The following is a 20,697-nucleotide window of genomic DNA, read 5'->3' as shown; positions in this document are numbered from 1 at the left end:
TTACAATGGAAAATCCTAGGTCTAGTCTGTGGCATTTTGTGGAAACCCCAGAAGGTTCATAATTTAATAGAATGTAAGAATTATTCATGAAGTGAAGGCTATACATTAGATCCATTCTAGAAAATTTAAAAACATGCCTTGAGAGTTGAATCTGTTTTACAAGTAGTTAATTGGAGAGAGACAGAGAAAGATAGAGGAAATATGAACAGGGAGAGAGAGAGAAATGTATTATTTATTTAATAGAAAACAATGAAATCCAAGTTTAAATAAAATAATGACCAGTCAAAAAACATGAAACATATCAAGAAGAAGAAAAATATGATTGATAACCAGGAGAAAAGTCACTCAATAAGAAATGACCTGAAAAAAACTCAGATACACAATTTGTAGTTAAATATATTATAATAGATAATATTTTTATAATCAATATGCAGAGGAAACCAACAACAAAGAGAAAATAAAATATATAAAAAATAATTAGAACCTATAGATAGAAGAATATAACATTAAAAATAAAAATGAATTATACAAAAATTTTTACTGGATTTTTAAATAATAAGTAATGTAGAAAAAATAGATTGGGTCATGTAGCACTAAACACTGAATTTAGAATGACTTTTTTCTCCCTTATCAGAGTTGGAATTGACTTTCTAGAAAATTCTGGAAACAAGTAAACAGCAAGTGAAAACCAAACCATTGACCTTTCAATTATGAATTGAATTTAGAGCATGCTGATAACCATTGAAAAAAGAAAACAAAATTTAAAGCATTCAGAGATAAAATACATATTAAATATAAGGCAAAAAGGAAAAGATAACCACATAATTTATTATCTGAGCTATGCCAGCTAGAAGGCAATGGGGTGACATTCTTAATCTACTAAATTTAAAAATCTGTCAACCTAGCTTACTAAATTCAGAAAAAAAAAAACTTTAAAAAGCAAAATGAAATAATTTCAAGTAGAAAAAAATGAGGTAACATGAAAAGTTAAATTTATATTGATGAAAGATGAGTCCAGAAATGATAAATATGAGTCCCCTTAAAAGAGCATTTTTTCTCAATTTCATATGCATAAATATATGTTATTAGCTTTTTATTTTTATTTTTTGGGGACAAGGTCTTGCTCTGTCACCCAGTCTGGAGTGTAGTGGTGCAATCTGTGCTCACTGCAATCTCTGCCCCGCTTGCTGAAGCCATCCTTCTCCCTCAGCCTCCCAGGTAGCTGGGACTACAGGTGTGTACCACCACGCCCAGCTAATTTCTGTATTTTCTGTAGAGATGGGATTGAGCCGTGTTGCCCAGGCTGGTCTCATACTCTTGAGCTCAAGGACAAGGCTCACCTGCCTCGACCTCTGAAAGTGTTGGGATTACAGGTGTGAGCCATCACATCCAGCCTGTAATTCATTTTTAAAAGCAAAACCTATATCAATGTATTTTGTGGTTATAACAGTTATACAATTGAAATGTATGACAATGAAAAATGAAAATAAAACGTTTTATGGTACTCTCATTTGTGTAATGTATAACAGTATAATATAATTTCAAAGTAGATTGTGCTAAGTCAAAGGTGCTTATTGGGAAATCCTAGAATGACACCTAGAATATAGAATATTACATACAGGACTGACAATGGCAGTGTAGATGAAATGAAAAGCAATATATTCAATTTATTAAAAATGTGGTAAGAATTGTATTTTATACACTAGCAAGGACATTTTAAAGATTAAATTACCACCCTGAAAAAATAGAATATTCAAAGATTTAATATTGTTAAGACAATAATAGTCCCTAAGTTATCTAAAGATTCAATGTCATCCCTTTAAAATCTGAGCTTTATTTGTTTTTCTAGAAATTGAGAAGGTAATTCTCAAACTTATTTGAAAAATGCAATGACCAAGAATAGCCAAAGCAAACTTTAAATACAAAGAACTAAGCTGGAGGAATCCACTTCCTCATTTTAAAATACACTACAAATCTACCATAGTCACTGCAAACACTGTCAGATAGACAGGCATATAGATTAATGGAACTGAATTGAGAGTCCAGTCCCTTGCATCATGATCAACTGTATTTAGACAGGCCATCATGCCAATTCAGTGAAATAAAACAAGTCTTTTCAACAAATGGTGTTTAAACAACAAGATGCCACATGCAGACAAATGAAGTTTGATCACTACCAAATACAACATATAGAAGTGAACTCAAATTAAATCATATGCCTAGATGTAAGAGTTAAAATTAAGTCTCTGAATAGAAAAATAGGAGATAATCTATGACCTCACACTAGGCAAAGTCTTATTAAACATAGCAATATCACAAGTGCCAAAAAAAAAAAAAAAAAAAAGGGCCAGGTGCAGTGGCTCAAGACTGTAATCCCAGCACTTTGGGAGGCTGAGGCAGGCAGATTATGACGTCAGCAGTTCGAGACCAGACTGATTAACACGGTGAAACCCCATCTTTACTAAAAATACAAAAATTAGTCAGGCGTGTTGGCACGTGCCTATAATCCCAGCTACTCAGGAGGCTGAGGCAGGAGAATCGCTTGAACCCAGGAGGCGGAGGCTGCAGTGAGCCAAGATTGCACCACTGCGCTCCAGCCTGGGCAACAGAGCGGGACTCTATTCCCCCACACCCCCCCCAAAAAAAGAAATGGAAAAATATATTGGACTTCATCAAATTTAAAAACTTGTGTCTTCTGTGCTGCAAATGAAATCTTCAATAAAGTGAAAATACAACCCCCAGAATGGAAGAAAATATTTGCACAAAGACACAGCTTAAAAATAAAATATAATAATTTGAAAAGGATGTAGTATTATTGATGTAAAAACTGGTGTGGCTATCGTAAAATTAGGCAAAATAGATATCAGGACAATAAACATTAAAAGGCACAAAAAAGGCATCGCATAATGGTAAAGGGTGAATTCCTTAAGAATATATAATATTTCTAACTGTGTATATGATTAATCATACAGTTTTATCTGCCCAATAATAGCTGGGAGATACAGAAGCAAATGAGAGTATGTTTTACTAAAAGATAAAACAAGACTGGCAATAACTATGATTTCCCTAATATATTTCCCAAGAGGCAGAATACCTAGAGGAAAGATATAAATAACCCAAATAACGACATTGATAGGGTTTTGGTATTGACTGCTTTACATTATGACATTTTAACCTTCTCCTTTTTAATGTAATAGTTGTTCATTTCCTTATAATTGAAAACAAAGTAAAACAGATTTACTGGGATTGATTTTCTCCCATTATATATCACCTAAGTTTTCAGGCCAGATGAGTCAATGTAGTGGGGCATAGAGACAATAACTGTAGTTTTCCAGACAGATAATGGTAATACCAAATTCTAACTTTACAATTTACCATGTTTCTAATTTTTAGCAAGAGTCTAATTTCCCTGAAAATTCAGATAATTTATATATCAATAGAATATTGAATTCAATTTGTTGTAAACATAAATAAAATATTGTTGTGAAGCAGAGAATTTTCTTTGAAACTTAAAAAGTAATTGTATATTTTGAATCTTTTCACTTCAGGTAATTTTCAAATTCAAATAATGAAAAGATTTCTGGATAAAGGAACAAGAAGCTCCAGAATTGTGAACTGGCATTATGTATACTTAAATTAAATATGCTTAAATTTGTGCTTTACTTCACATAAAATGTAATAACACAGATATACAATAAATTCAATAGGGAAGTCATCAAATAGATAGTACAACTTGTATGTCACAATGTCTTGGAAGCAATATTATACATCAAAATAAATTATAAATGCAGATGTCAGGGAAAATAAATAAATATTTGTATTTCAGTCAGAAAATTTTTAGGTATTGGGAGCAATGCCTCCTGGAAGTAACTCTGACATGTCCTTTTAAATAATTCATTTATTCATTCAACAAATATTAATTGAATAGTTTGTGTATATCACATTGTTTTGAAAGTTTGGTATATATTAGTGAGCAAAAGAAACTTAGTTGCCTATTTTCATGGAGCTTATGCTTCAGGTAATTCAATTAATCTAATTCCATTAAAACAGCCAGCAGCCAATACCACCTTATTGTATTTTATCATATTTATAGTCCTAAGAAAATCATGGTAAAATGGTTCACCCATCCCCCGTCACACATAGACACAGACACATACACACACAATTATATTTTCCAAAATAGAGTACAATAAATGTTTGCCTACTGTTTACTGGACTAGTTCACCAATTCTAGTAGTTCAATTTAAGTATTCAATCCCACTAAGTGTGATTTTCTTACAGCCTGTTTTTGGAGTATTGGTGATGCAATGGAAACTTGCCAATGTATGTATTTATGAGGAGCTCACAGGCTAGCCAGGGAATTCAGGGCAGAGTCTCAAGGCTAAATTTTTCACAAATGCCATATAAATACAATAAAAATGCTGAACCACAATAGATAAGAGCTTTTGCACCACAAAAGGAACAGTCAGCAGAGTACACAGACAACTCACAAAGTGGGAGATAATCTTCACAATCTATAAATCTGACAAAGGACTAATACCCAGAATCTACAATGAACTCAAACAAATTAGGAAGGAAAAAACAAAGAATCCCATCAAAAAGTGGGCTAAGAACATAAATAGACAATTCTCAAAAGAAAATATACAAATGGCCAACAAATATGAAAAAATGCTCAACATCACTAATGATCAGGGAAATGCGAATCAAAACCACAATGCAATACCTCCTTACTTCTGCAAGAATGGCCATAATCATAAAATCAAAAAATAATAGATGTCTGTGTGGTTGCAGTGTACAGGGAACACTACTACACTGCTGGCGGGAATGTAAACTAGTACAACCACTATGGAAAACAGTGTGGAAATTCCTTAAAGAACTAAAAGTATAACTATCACTTGATCCAGCAATTCCATTACTGGCTACCTATACAGAGGAAAAAAGTCATTAAATGAAAAAGATAGTTACACACGCATATTTATAGAAGAACAATTTGCAATTGCAAACTGTGGAACTAACCCAAATTCCCATCAATCAACAAGTGGATAAAGAAACTGTGAGAGATATATGTATATATATGATGGAATATATACATATATATATACACACACATATATATATACACACACACATATATATATGATGGAATACTACTCAGCCATAAAAAGGAATAAATTAATGGCATTCGCAGCAACCTGGATGAGAACTGAGACTATTATTCTAAGTGAAGTAACTCAGGAATGGAAAACCAAACATCGTACGTTCTCACTCATAAGTGGGAGTTAAATTATGAGGATGCAAAGGCATATGAATGATACAAAGGACTTTGGGGACTCAGGTGCAAAGGTAGGAAGCAGGTAAAGGATAAAAGACTACAAATAGGGTGCAGTATATACTGTTCTGTTGATGGGTGCACCAAAATCTCACAAATCACTGCTAAAGAACTTACTCATGTAACCAAACACCACCTGTTCCCCAATAACCTATGGAAATAAAAAATTAAAAAAGGAAAAATAAATAAAAATAAATGCTTAAACACAATAGAAACTCAAGAAAGTAGTCAAAAAGAGTTGACATTTGAGATGAACCCAGGAAAGGGGAGTAGAAGTTCACCAGCATTATGAGTGATGGGTGGGTGGGGGTTAAAAATATACATAGAATAAAAAGGCTAGAATTATGTAAGGATTTGAAAAATATATATTCTTGACTTTTGTTTAGATTCTTTATATTTCTAACTCGAATGAGTCTTTTAAAATCTTGAACTCTCAGATTGTCTAATAAGATCACCAAATATGTGCCAACTCTATTTACTGTCTTTCAGCTTCTATGTTCTCGCCAGTTGCTGTTTTAATGGAAGTTTTATAATTTTTCCTTAGGATTAATCAAGGAATCCCATATAAATGGTTTTCCAGTCTTCATCTTTGCATTTACCTTTCAATTCATCATTTTGCAGTATATACAAATAGTAAATATTTGAACCATACATTACCAATGGTTAGTCATATATTTTCCCCATCAGTAAGACAAGATTATGTTCAAAATCTAAAGATTTGTCCTTGACTCAAATTAACCTTTGCTGAAAAACAAAATGGAGCAGTTACATTTAAATTTTACATATAAAATTCATAAAACATATACAAAAATTATAAAGGTATATGTATATATAAATTGTAAAATACATGTTTGTATGTGTGTGTGCATGTTTAAACAGTTGGGAAACTTCAGGATAAACCATTCAATAGTCTTTTGAGTCATGCTAGATATAAGCAACCTGAACTACCTCAAAAAAGGTAGCAAAATTTGAGCGCATTCATTTAGGTTTAGGGGAGATGAACAATCTGTAATTTCGATAGCATTGTCAGATAATTACAAACTTGCCCGGATTGTAAGAAAGGGGGCATAGACCCCATATATTGATGGACGAATATCAGATAATATGTGGCAATATTTTAAATGATCCCACCTAAAAGTAGGATTAAATGGACACAGATGACAATTGCAATTTAGGTGCCCAGTGATTAGGAACCGATAGAAAAATAATGAATCAATTTAGTTTGTATATTTATAGTAATTAGCAATACTAGTATAGAAAAAAAAAACCTGATTTTAGAACTACCAGACCTTAGTTTAAATCTTGTTTTCTATTAGTTGGATGACGTAGGTCAAATATCTTAACCTTACATTGTTTAGCTTAGTGACTTGAACAAATGGGCCAGTGTATTCTCTTTGAATATAACCCAAATGCTGGACATCTAGAAATTTGACAAGCTCAGTTTCACCGTATCCCAGTTGTTCATATAATTCATTTTGCTTTGTTCCTGACTGAAAGATATAGGAAAAAAATGTCAGCATCAGGATGGCTTTCACAGAGTCCATATTTGTCTGTTCTATCTCCACATAGGAAGCAAGCTATACTGTCTGCAGTTAATGCTACACCTTTGAATTGATATCATGAGTGTCAGAGTTTTGCTATTCTGTGAGTCTCCCATAACATTAGCTTCTTTAGCTATTAAACAAAATAAATAATGAAGATATCCTAAATTTTAAAGACATTATATTTCCCTGAGATGTAGAAGCCATAGTTGAGCAAGAAACTGACAGTCTTTAGGAATGTGAGATTTGTTCCAGCATAATGAGCAAAATAGTCCACCAACATGGAACCTCTCAGATTTCCCACTGTGGGGAGCATAATTGACTGAAAGCCCCATTTGCTAAACTGTGACTTCCCCAGCATGTGATGCAACAGGGCTAGTAAGGTAGCCCATTCCCATAAAATATGGGGACTTTTCTGATGGGTGGCTTTTATGCAATGACTTCCCATTGACATTTGCCAAAGTTGTTTTTCTTTTCTTTTCTTTTCTTTTTTAACTGCACAGGAATCTAAGCCTTTTTGTATCTAGACCCTCTTTCTTCCCTCACTGCTCCAGAATGATCAGATCTGCACTGGGGCCTGATGGCTCTTCCAGCCTCCTATGGCTGCCTCCCTATTTTCTCTCACAGGCATTTTTCCAAATAAACCTCTTGCAAATGTAATTCTGTTTTGTGTCTTCTTGGAGGACACAACACAATACAAAAAGCCTAGAAGATAACCTTCTAAAACTCCGATATCCAGCTTCTTGAATGTAAAAAAGATATTATCCTTACAGATAGTCACAGTAAATAAAAGAAATATAGCACATATATCCCTAAGCAATGCTTTGTATACTCAAATTACTTAATACATAGTTATTAAATGTATGATTCTGGAAAAACATATTCAAGTTTAAGGTCATACTGATGCTTATCAGGGCTGTTAAGAGAATCTTATAATAAAATGCATAATCGTGTCTTCTTTAACACTATTTCATAAAGGACCACAATACATAGTCATATTTTATATAGTTAATTAAATTACTCTTTGCATATAGTCACGGGTATTTTACATCCATAGATTCTTCTAACATTCAGTAACATGTCTCATAATAAAGTAACAAGAACATTGGCTGTGATGCCTTTAGAAAGTTGTGAGGAAACATGATTTTATCTCTGAACTACAACTTCCTTTGCAGAAACTTAGGGAATAGAGTTTGATTAGGGATATCTAGACATAGACTCTCTTGTTTCCCATTGAAAAAAAATGTTACCTTCTAATGCTATTCATGTTCTTTCTTCCAGAATGGTATTATAAGCTTTGAATATTAAAAGGAGGTTGAAGAGGAAATATTGGCTTTAACACATACTGTGAGATCTCACCTCCCTCATGCATCCTTTCACATGGAGGATAGTTCATGGGATGTTGGAGATAACTAAATGGTTAGCGATTGACGGACAGCAGGTGGAAAAACAGAACTGTTTAAAATTGATCACCTCTGTATTATTTGAGAAATCTCTTCTAGAAGCAGAGAAGTAGAGAGATAGGGCAAGCTTACTTCTTAGAGTCCTTTCTCATTTCTAAAATAAGGATCTTACTCATGTTCAACCTTGGCTCTAAATTAGAATCATCTGTGATTTTTGACTAATCTCCAGAACTAGCCTAAACTCCTGCTAAATTGTATCAGAATCAGGAGTATTGACACCCAGGTGTGAGCATTTTTGAAGCCCATAATAATTTGAAGATGCCGCCTAGGCTCAGAACCTTGGCTTATGATGATTCCAGGTGCACTGTTTTGAGGTTTCTTAAAAAACTACTTTGTAACAGATTTTTGGCAGAAAAGAGGAAAAGAAAAATGTACCTTGATCTATCTAAACTTCCAGGCACCAAGAAAAATGCAGTTTTCACTTGCATGTCTTTAAGCTCCTAAAGAGAGCCACATTCGTTCCAGGGCCTCCTGCCCTGGAATGACTTTGGCATTTACAACACATTTAAACAAAAATTAACAAATCATCCTTTTCCAATTAAGTAGATACCACAGTTGTGACCTTCAACAATATAAACTGCAACTAAGGCAGTGAGTTGAAAAGAAAAAGAAAAGAAACAGTAATAGCCTGGGATGGCGTGACATATGGGTTTTCATAGCACAGTTTCATTGCTGTTTATCTGCATTGCTTATCTGAATTGCTTTTCATTTCTGGTGTCTTTAAAACATTCTCCTTTCTTTATGACATGTACTATTATGATCCCTGACACTAAATGGATTGTAAGGATTCTGCTATACTTTTATGATAAAAAAACTGAAGTTACACTTATTTGAATTAATGTATTCTAACACTTGAAAAATAATACAATGTAAATAGTGTAGCTTTATTCAAAGTTAAAGTAACATCCCACTAAAAATTTTCTTCAGGTGTTTTCATGTTATCCTGGCTTTAAGAGATCCTAATACTTGTTTCACGTATTTATTGACTGCTTTATGTGTGTCAGGCACCACAACATATGCTAATGTTTTATGTGAATTTTTGTATTTGATCTCCTCAACAATTTTCTAAGGTTGGTGCTGTAATTATCTCCATTTAATAGACATGAAAGATGAGTCTTAGAAAAGTTAAGTAACTTGATCAAGGTATTAAAATTAAAAAATAGCAGAAAAGAGATTTTTACTTAGTCTGACTAATGAATCCTACCTCTTAAACGTTCTATTATGCAAATATAAACACCAAACATATTACTGTGTATTAATTCATATCTTTTAAACTAAAAGTGGTAGGATTCTTGGTGATATGTTTTCTGTTCTTCCTTTTATATTTATTTTTTCCAAATTCTATAAAGCATATATTTTATAAAAAATGAATATAATTAAATATTGCAATAGATATACAAAGTGAGTTTTTTCAGAATGCTATTAATTACACAAGACTTTTTGTTTATTAATTTGCCTTTTCTGAGCACTACTATGCATCTAGCTCTACCACATAGCAGTAGAAAAAATGTTAGTCACATTTTTTTGTATATTATCTATAATGCCAAGTAATCCTATCTTAAATGTTACACACACACACACACACACACACACACACACACACACACACAGAGGCATGCTATTCACTAGCTCTGTGGGTTAGGAGGACCCTGATTTATAGTGTTAGTCAATTTCTACAGTATAAATGTTACCAATTTCAATCTGCTAACATGATGTCATTGAACACAAATTGCAAAGAGATATACAGTAGTATACTATTATATAGTATTTCCACTATACAGATTCAAAATATACAATATCCTGAACAGCACAGATTATGGCACTATATAGTAGCTTTGGTATTTACCACATTGCCATTGGTAGAATTTATTTAATTGTAAGTATATATAATATAATATTTAATAATGCCTGTATTTAACAGCTGAATAGTACAAATTATGTAAATTTAACAGTCAACTTTTGCAAGCATGTATAAGCCAGCTCCAACAGACCACTGGAGTATTTATCATTCTGAATAAACACAGTGACATGCATGCTCTATTTTTTGCAATAGCAAAATAGACATAGAAAAGTCATGGCTCTCAGCTTAAATATACATTACAGAGTATCTCAGCAAAATAATGGGAATAAATGCACTTTTGTCATAAATATTCCATCTGTTAGCTTACACACAAAACCATACTCATGTTACCTCTCATGTCTAGTGACTTTGCAGACCTCATCTCTTTTCACTCCATACTGTCTCTTCAGGTAATTTTATTTATTTCCAATATTTAACCCTATTCATTGTGATGATATCTAATCTAATATCCTTATTCAGATGTCTTCCCTCAGTTCCAGATTTAAATACATAATCATCTACTGGATACGGGCACTTGGTTTTATGACAGAAACCCAAAACATAGCAGGTTAAAAACAAACCAGTTTGGCTTCCCTTTTAAAACCTCCTCTTGCCCTTTACATCATAGTGAATGAATGCAAGGACTTTTATTCTTGATTTCCTGCCTTCATGCTTCCCATTTAGTCACTAGGTCATGACAATTATTATGACTCAATAACATTTCGAATACTATTTTCAGTGTTGGTGACATAAAGTAGGTCACCATCCTCTCCTACATAGGTCAGAAGATTGTCACATGGTTTATTTGTTTCTACTTTAGTTTGGGAGTTGGGGTCGTTTTACGCAAAATGCAGATCGGATCCCCTGGTTTCTACCTTGACTTTTTATATATTCGAAAGAATATTATTTTCTACATAACAAATATATAATATCATAACAAAGACATAAAAGATACGTCATCTCCTGTGTGTTTGTATCCAGGTATCTAGAAAACAAACAAGGAAACAAACAGAAGATGACCTGATCTACTACTAAGAACAAATCCTGCAGTTTTCTTGTTGTCTCTTGCAGAAAATTAGGCTGCAATCTCCAAAAGTTGAGGGCTGTGTCACTTGAAATTTGCTGTCTTAGTTACTAGCAGAGTACTGGTACATAGAAGAAAAACAATGTAGTTGAATACAAAACACTAAACAAACAATAATGTATAATTTTCTAAATTCCAAATAAGTAAAATTTATAAGAATTTATAAGAAAATTTATAAGAAGAAGAAGGGCATACCACAAGTATTTCAAATGAATTTTCTAGAAACATCATTCTGGACACTAAATAACATTAAACAGATCAATGAGCTAAGCACAGACATCTCTCTGAAGAAGGAAGACATATGCAGAGGTAACATTCAAGGGATGACCAAGGGCCAAGAGTAGTAAACACTCAGCTGTCAAAGCAAGCACTGAGGAGAGAAAAAATAATTCTAACTGGGAGGGTAAGAAATAATTCACTCAGAGAGAAACCAGCATCTCGATTTTACAAAGGGTAATGATGAAAGGGTATCTGAGGGACTTCGTTGAAGACTCTCAGCAGAAACTTAAGCTATAGTTCTAACACTGAATGTAACAGGTATGCACCATAATAAAAACAATAAATTTAAATGGTGGGGGTACTAATATATTAATTATTTTTAACCTTTTTCTAGTAAACCCTTGCAATTTTGTGCTCCTCCCTTCGTGAACTTGTGGCTTTTAAAATTCACAATTATATATATATGTATAATATATAATTTACATATAAAAACACAGACAATAATATGATATAGTTAAATACGTTGTTTTGAATAATTTTTAAAAGAGAAACATTAATATTACATAAGGATCTCATACAGACTAAATCTTTGTAGTTCATAAGTTGACTAGTTACACATAAAAACAGTATATCAGAAGATTTACTTCATTCTATTATTTCTGACTCTCCATCCTGAAAATAGCATTTCCCTAATCTACCCACTTTAATTCAAAAATAGGAAATCTCAGAAATAAGCAGTAAGAAAGCCAGATGTAACACATCATTAGGTATTTGCATTAGTGGTTCTTAAGTTTTTCTGCATTCAACCCTTGAGATTTGCATTTAGAAGTCAGGCTGGTATCCATAGCACTCATTTTAATAACACGTGATGCTCAGACAAGTGATCAGAGAACTAGATCTTTCCAACATACTGCCCAAAACAAAACTCCTTTCCCCAAAGATTATTTCTGGCTCTCAGGATTTATTTCAATGTATGTAGGGCCTACAAATTGAAGTTTTTGAAGATTGAAACAAAAGCACCATTAAATGTTCTTTGTTTTGTCTAAAGTAGGTTGGTGGAGGGAATTTGGAGGAAGATTTGCTCAAATGAGTTGTCCTTAAACTCGAACGCACCTTAAAATCCCCTGGGACTTTGAAAAATTACTGATAACTGGAGTCTAACTCAAAAAAAAAAATCTAATTTAATAGGTCTGGGGGAAAAACCCCAGGAGTAAGGCTTTTTTTTAATGTAAATACACCTAAGCACACTTTTAAAAATATTTACACTAAGATTCTAATGTGCAGCCAGTGTTGAGAGTTGTGGACTTAAGAAAAAAAAAACGATTTACCTTTCTGAAGATACTTGTGCCCCAGAAGAAAATATTCCCCATATCAAACCTGTGATGTTTATTTCAATGTAATACAAGATATTCTCTTTTAACTGATTCCAACATTATTAGTTTTTGTTTAGACATTATTAGTTAAACAATTAGATGATTCTGCCTAAGAATCAGCTAGGCTCTCTACGAAAGAAAAGCTCCCTTCCGACATTCTTCTAGTGACTATGGAGATTTTACAAGCTGGGTTACTACCTTCCATTTTCCTCCTAATCTTTCAATGGATTTGTTATCATACTTGAATCCACTCTGGTGATTATATATACTGGGCTTTAAAGACAACGCATTACTTGCTGTTACTTTACAAAGCGCAAATAAAAGGTAGGTACCTTGCTTTTGGCCGCTGCATCTGGAAGCTTAGAGGCAATATTCCTGGGTGGGAGTAACATCCGAGTTGGATTTGACGTGATTAAACTCAAAGGGGGAGGAGGCTGATCACGGAAAACAGATGTCAAGCAGAGCTGCACAGTCTCTTTCATTGCTTTCATCTGTGACTCCTACAAAAAAAGAGGCATTAACATATTTACATTTAGCTATGCTCATCAATTATCTGCCTGCATTCTCCCTTTCCTCTTAGCCTATACTCCCCACAAAAATACATATCACTTTTCAAATGTAATTGCCTAATTTATAAATTTTATTATGACATACTTTTATATCCACACTCAGTCTGTTTCTAGGAGCTAATGCATTTCATGATATATTTTGAACACTGAAATACAAAGATATGTCTTATTACTTTCTCTTGAATTGACATGATTTCCACCATGATAGTTTGCAGGAAAGGAAATATACTCTAGGTTACTCTGATGTAGAAAATATCCTTTTTTGAAAGTTACCATCTTTATTTAACTTTTATTTTAGGTTTGGGGACACGTGTGAAGGTTTGTTAAATAGGTAAATTTGTGTCATGAGGGTTTGTTGTACAGATTATTTCATCTCCCAGGTCTTCAGCCCAGTACCCAGCAGTTATCCTTTCTACTCCTCTCTACTCTTCTCCCTTCTCCCATCCTCCACCCTCAAGTAGACCCCAGCATCCGTTGTTTCCTTCTTTGTCTTCCTAAGTTCTCATCATTTAGCTCCCTTGTGGGAGTGGTGGGTATTTAGTTTTCTGTACCTGCATTAGTTTTCTAAGGATAATAGCCTCCAGCTCCATCCACGTTCCTGCAAAAGACATGATCTCATTCTTTTTTATGGCTGGATACTATTCCGTGGTGTATATGTGTCACATATTATTTATCCAATCTGTCATTGAAGGGCATTTAGGTTGATTCTATGTCTTTGTTATTGTGAATAGTGCTGCAATGATCACTCACATGCATGTGTCTTTATGGAAGAAAAATGTATATTCCTCTTGGTGTATACCCAGTAACGGGATGGCTGGGTCAAATGATAGTTCTGCTTTTACCTCTTTGAGGAATCGCCATACTGCTTTCCACAATGGCTGAACTAATTTACACTCCCACTAACTACATAAGTCTTCCCTTTTCTCTGCAACCTCACAACCATCTGTTATTTTTTAACTTTTTAATAACAGCCATTCTGACTGGTGTGAGATAGTATCTCATTGTGATTTTGATTTGCGTTTCTCTAATAATTAGTGATATTGAGCTTTTTTCATATGCTTGTTGGCCACATGTGTGTCTTCTTTTGAAAAGTGTCTGTTCATGTCCTTTGCCTATTTTTTAATGAGGTTGTTTGTTTTTCTCTTAAAAATTTAAATTCCTTGTATATGCTGGATATTAGACCTTTGTCAGATGCATACTTTGCAAATATTTCCACCTATTCTGTAGGTTGTCTGTTTACTCTGTTGATGAAACTTGCCATCTTTCTTTCTGCATCAACTTTCTGTATTTAGAATCGTTGCCATAGCAACGTAGATTCTTGTGTTTCTCAGATTAGCCTATATCTCTACTCGATTTCCCCACATAATGGTAAAAACAAATTTGTCTCTGATAAAACTCTCATTTCCTCTGGGCCTTGTTAGGTAACAGCGTCAGGGGCGTTTGAACCAGAGCAACTCCATCTTGAAAAGGGGCTGGGCTTAGACCTACTGGGCTGCATTCCCAGGTTAGGCATTCAAAGCACAGGGTGAGATAAGAGGTCAACACAAGATATAGGTCATAAAGACCTTGCTGATAAAACAGATTACAGTCAAGAAACCAGCCAAAACCCCCAAAACCTAGATGGCAATGAGGGTGACCACTGGTCATCCTCACTGCTCATTGTATACTAATTGCAATGCATTAGCATGCTAAAAGACACCCCCACCAGTACCATGACATTTTACAAATGCTATGACAAGGTCACAAAGTTACCCTATATGGTCTAAAAATGGGAGAAACCCTCAGGTCCGAATTGCCCACCCCTTACCTAATGCCCATTAAGTTCCTCTAACTTAACAGAGCCTATTACTCATACTACTCAGTTCCATGAGCAAAACCCAGAGGATGATTTTACACCACGATGGCATTACATTTTTATTTATACTGTTAGGTGTCATTTGTTTTCAACTGCAGGCTACTGTTTACTTTGAAGTTTGCTAAAACAAGCTGTCACCTAATGAAATATGATGTAAACCATGTACAGCCAGTCTTGTTTTTGCTCTGTCTTTCCGCTCCCTGCAGCACACCACTTTTCCTACTTGTTTTAAAATGTGATAGTAAAATGCAAGTTCCTTAATGAAAATGCTCTGTTTATCACAATATCCTTTGTGTATAGACCCTCAAGCATCCCAAACTCATTTCCATATTAGAGCCTTTACAAATGCTGCTTCCTCTGCTTGCAGAACCCTTCTTCCAAATACCCATATAGAAACTGCCACTTAAAATGTATGTCTCAGCTCACGAACTATTTTCATGCAAACAGCCCCTATCAACCTTTCCAGGAATCCTTCTTTCCTAAAGTTGTTATTATATTTTCTACCTTTATATCTTATTTAGTCCTTACCATCATTTCAAATTATCTTGTTGTTTTTATGTTTAATGTTCACTTTTAACAAACTTTTTTGAAGGCTGGTATCCTTTCTGTGGCATCATCAGTTTCTAACACAACACACGCTTGTTATATAAAAAATTAAGCAAACCCTCCAGAGAATATAGGTTAGTGTTTTGTTACAAGAGAAAATAATGAAATATTTATCATTTTATCTTGTATATTAGATAAGAAATTATTTCATATATTAAAAAATACTACCATTTACACTGTATAGTATGAAAAGTTTATAAGAAAGTATTTCTCATATGTGATCTTAAGATGGTGGAAAATTTAGGAGGTAGATTTTTTTGGTGTGTGTTAGTACTTTTCTCAGAAAAAATGCATTTTGTCTGGGGACAACAAGATATACCTTGCAAAGACAACTGTGCCCCTAATATCTAAACTCTACATAAATGAAACTTTACAAGATGTTTTTCATGTTACCTTAACTCTTTTAAATGAAGACACCAAGTCCTGAACTGCCAGCTTTGGAAAGACCATGAGAGACTGTGAGGCCAAACACTTTCTCCCTAACTTTATTTCTGCCATGAAATCAGCTCAGAGAGCCCGGGAAAGTCATTCAATATTTTGAGACCTCTGCTCCAGTGATATTCAGGTCCCATGTATGTGGGATGACTAGAATGTTTATTCATTTAGGTCAGGTCTTTATTTTTAATTAAGAAGTATTTATTATATTCCTGCTATGTGCCAAACACTGTGTGGTTGCAAAAAGATTTCTCATTCTGTATTACTCAGTCATTGGAGTCTGTGTAGGTCACCTACCCTACCTATGTCATCTGTAATATGGATGTAATAATATATGCTTTCCCGGGTGTGAGGGACAGATACTATACAAACATTTTTAGTGTAAAAGTTTGAGAGATTTTTCTTAGCATAAAGCTTCTTTTATATTCCAGTAGCTGAGGCCAACTATATATAATTCATAAGATACTGCCAAATAAATAACTGATGGGAAACTCAAGGCTGATTCTTAGCTCTTGATATTATTATTGTTTATACTGAGATACTAAACTGAGACTTCTTTCATTAAATATGTCATAAGAATCAAGTTGAAGTGTTAAGAGTTTTTCATAATATGTATGAAGTACTTAAGGTTATTTGAATTCCAGATATTATATTCTTGGGAACTAAATACTCAAATAGTATTTTAAAAGCCTCATATAAAGATGATGGAGAGAGGGGAAAATCTATTTCATTAAACTGTAGTTTTTATCCATTTTGAAGTCAACTAGCATTTCTATCTAACTTTATGGCTACAGTTTATGAACCTCATATGTATCTTACATGAGATTTGTTAAAATCAGCCTCCAGTAATATGAAAGGCATTTATAGTTACTAAAAGGCGTGACAAGATCTGAAGGTTAAAGAGGGAATTGTTATCACAGAGAAGCAGTCTGTGATCTCATTCAGTAACAATAATAACTTCTAAGCTTAATTAATGAATGTTTTCCAGGCATTGTACCTAGTACTGTAATTTTTGGCTATGTGTAATTTTCTCATCACCATTATAAATAAAGTTTATTGTTATTTCCAGTGAGACATAAAGATTTTGAGGAATTTGAACATGGTCATTCAGTCAAAGAGTCATGATTTGAACACAAGTAGACTATCTCTGGAGACCATTATTTAACCACTACAACATCAGCCTCTCATCCTGAAATTTAGGGACAAAATGACAGGGGTTGGGAGGTGGAATTGGGAGGAGAAGAGCATTGAATGGGTAAGAATATGTACAACTAAAGATGGAGGAACAACTCTACACTAACCCTGAGCTCTGTGACTCAGGCCAAATTCCAGTTGCAAAATAAAGTGTTTTGTGACTATACCGTGCCCTATGACCCACAGGTACTTAGAAAATACATATCCATTCTCTGTGCTTCTGTTGCCTCATGTCTCAGTATACAATTATTCCCTAATTGTTAGTGCTAAACAAAATTGTGAGAGATATGGGACCCAAGACCTTGTCTCATATATTTTCTATTTTCCCTTGTACCTAGCATAGGATGGCCACAAAAAAGGCATTTCAAAGCTATTTAGTCATTGACTGACTAAAAGGATTATGTGAAGTCAAATCGGGAGAACATTTAATATAACGAAGAATATTCCAAGAGCCAGAGAGGGTAACAACTCAGAGAAGACCAAGCTGCTTCAGAATCATGGGAATCTAATGATTTTATAGGATTTAAACCATATTGCAGCGACTGTACAGGAATGGCAGAGAAAGGACTAAAACAAAGGTGGCCTACTTGAGCTTTAGAATTATATATGCCTCTGATTCTCTGATTCCATCAATGTTATAATGAGTTATATACATTTATTAAAAGTAATAATTGGCATAAGTTGGATATGGTCAGAGATTAGCTTAAATTGGTATAAATTTGTTTTATATAAATTTTTTTAAAATCTTATAATGCTGGGATCTTAATAAGACAAATTATACTTGACCTAATTCACAAAATAGGGGCAAGCTCCCCTCTATTTTATACTAAAATAACTATGGTACAAACTGATGGTTAGAAGGTAAGCTACTTTCCTTACAAAATTGCTAAATGTATACAGTGTACTATTGCAAAATAAATGAATTATTGCAAAATAAGTTTATAATTGCAATCATCTTACTTGCTTAATTTTCTCAAATAAATGGTTACTAAGCTGTGACCACAAAAATAGAAAGCCCTTGACATCAGAGTATTTTCTTTAATTTAAAAAAAATTAAAAACAATCGAAGCAGATAGAGAGCAACATAATAAATATCAAGTAAATATCTATTTGAATTAAGTGTTAAAAGCAAAATTTTGATAATAAAATACATATATACTTGTTACATATATCATTTTCTATAATGTTAAACATAGTATACATATACATACATATTATGGGCATATGTGCAACATACATATATTTATTACCTATATCTAATGTATGTATACATACATATGTAAAGCATATATGTAATGGAAGTTTACATGTGTACATATATAATGCATGTATGTAATGGATAAAATGTATATATATGTGGTGTATGAATTAAAGATTGCTTGTATGTGTACAATTATTGGAGGATAAAATATTTATGGCACAGTAGAAGTGCTCTTTGTAAACATCCCTGGTGTTATTTTACTGTTTTTCCCCAAACGCAATTATATCCATGAATTTTATGTGACTGTATCTTTCTATATATACGTCAAATTTCTACATACACGTTATCTTTTTACACTGTATGTAATTTTTAAAAATGTGTTTTGTGTATTTAAACAACTTAAATATTATACATATAATTCTACTTTTCTCACTGAACATTATATGTTGTAGGTATATCAATATTGATAAAACACATTTATGTATATTTGTTAATATTATATTTTAATTACTATTTCCAAATTTGAGTATAGAAAATATATAAAAATAGGTGCATTATCTTACAGTAAACAGTTAAATTACTTCCATTTATTATTAATAAATAATATTGCTATATTCAGTGTTCTGGTGCATGTTTCTATGTAAATATAGATAAGTATAAATTAAAAGATACATGCATTCAAAAACTGGTTATAACAATTTGATGCCAATAATTACTTCCTTTTGCTTCATAACTCATTCACCCAGAGTTAATATATAGTGCCTTAGTTGATGCTTTAAAGCATGTTTATTCATGGTATTATGGAATAAATATACCAGTGAGGTGAAAAATGGAGCCATGAACTCACAAAGACTGAACCTTCAGTCAGTTTACTGTAGCAGCAAAAACAAAGAAATAGTTGGATTCCAAAGAAGATATCAAACCTTCCTGAATTCTGTAACTATCTTATATACACAGCATCTGGAAACACATTAATAAATCAAGAAAAGCAATGAGCATACTTTAACTTTTTTTTTTTTTTTTTTTTTTTTGCTAAAACTACAGTTGTAATGGTTCATGAATGTAGACTTACCCTGTCAAGAGCTGCTTTCTCCAGTTCATTTTTGGCTACAGCTAATTTTTGTTCCAGATCAGTAAGCTGCTGCGCCTGTAAAATAAGAGATAAATCTAGATAAATTCTTCAATTTCCCTCTGTACTTTAAGCATCTGTCATATATTGCCAAAGAATTGTAAAAAGAGAGAAAAGAACAAAAAAAGTGTCCTGTAAGATTCATTTAGAATTCAGTTTAAAAATACTATATATCATGATAATTTGATGTGCAGAATATTTAATATGCAGAAAATGGTAGTTCTGGATGAATATGCACTAAATGCTTCACTAGACCAAAACATCTAATTTCAAGGGCCCAACTCAAGTCCCTAGGAACACTTGTGATTTAGATCCATCACTTATATTTCTAGTTGGTATAGACTGAATTTTATGCCCCCAAAATTTATACGTTGAAGGCCTAACTCATTATTGTCACTGTATTTGGAGACACAGCACTTTGGGGGGTAATTAAAATTAAATGAAGTCACAAGAGTGAGGCCCTAATTCCATAGGACATATGTTCATGTAAGGAGAGGAAAAAAACAACAGAGATATTTATTTGTGTTCACAGGTGGATAGGCCAAGTGAGGGCAGACAGAGAAGGCACTGTCTACAAGCCAGGAAGAGCCTTCGCCAGAAACTAAATATATGGACATCTTACTCTGGGGCTTCTAGCATCCAGAACTGAGAGAGAATAAATTTTTATTTTTACACTAGTCGATGGTATTTTGTTATGGCAGCCCAAGCAGACAAATGTACTAATATGTACTCTATTTTTGTTGTTGTGTTTTAATCCCATACACTTCTCTATCCTACCATACCTCTATACCATTACAAGTATCATTATTGCGCTATTAGAATAAAAAAGCAGTACCTTCAGATTTGGAATTTATATATT

The 20,697-nt window shown here is 33.3% G+C and overlaps 1 protein-coding gene across 2 annotated transcripts in view; it reads right to left on the bottom strand.

Moving 5' to 3' along the window:
* The window catches only part of LUZP2 (leucine zipper protein 2), a 580,933-nt gene that overhangs the window by 82,176 nt on the left and 478,060 nt on the right, over positions 1 to 20,697 (bottom strand). For both annotated transcript variants that reach the window (XM_009460116.5, XM_521872.8), the window contains exons 8-9: positions 19,782 to 19,856; positions 13,182 to 13,349 (exon numbers count right to left, since the gene is read on the bottom strand). In XM_009460116.5, coding sequence (XP_009458391.2) covers positions 13,182 to 13,349; positions 19,782 to 19,856 — 243 coding nt within the window. The remainder of the gene's footprint in view (positions 1 to 13,181; positions 13,350 to 19,781; positions 19,857 to 20,697) is intronic.

The sequence above is a fragment of the Pan troglodytes genome, chromosome 9, assembly GCF_028858775.2.
Source record: "Pan troglodytes isolate AG18354 chromosome 9, NHGRI_mPanTro3-v2.0_pri, whole genome shotgun sequence".
Classification (NCBI taxonomy): Eukaryota; Metazoa; Chordata; class Mammalia; order Primates; family Hominidae; genus Pan; species Pan troglodytes.
The sequence above is the reverse complement of the archived record's forward strand: the minus strand, read 5'-3'. Positions and strand labels throughout refer to the sequence as shown.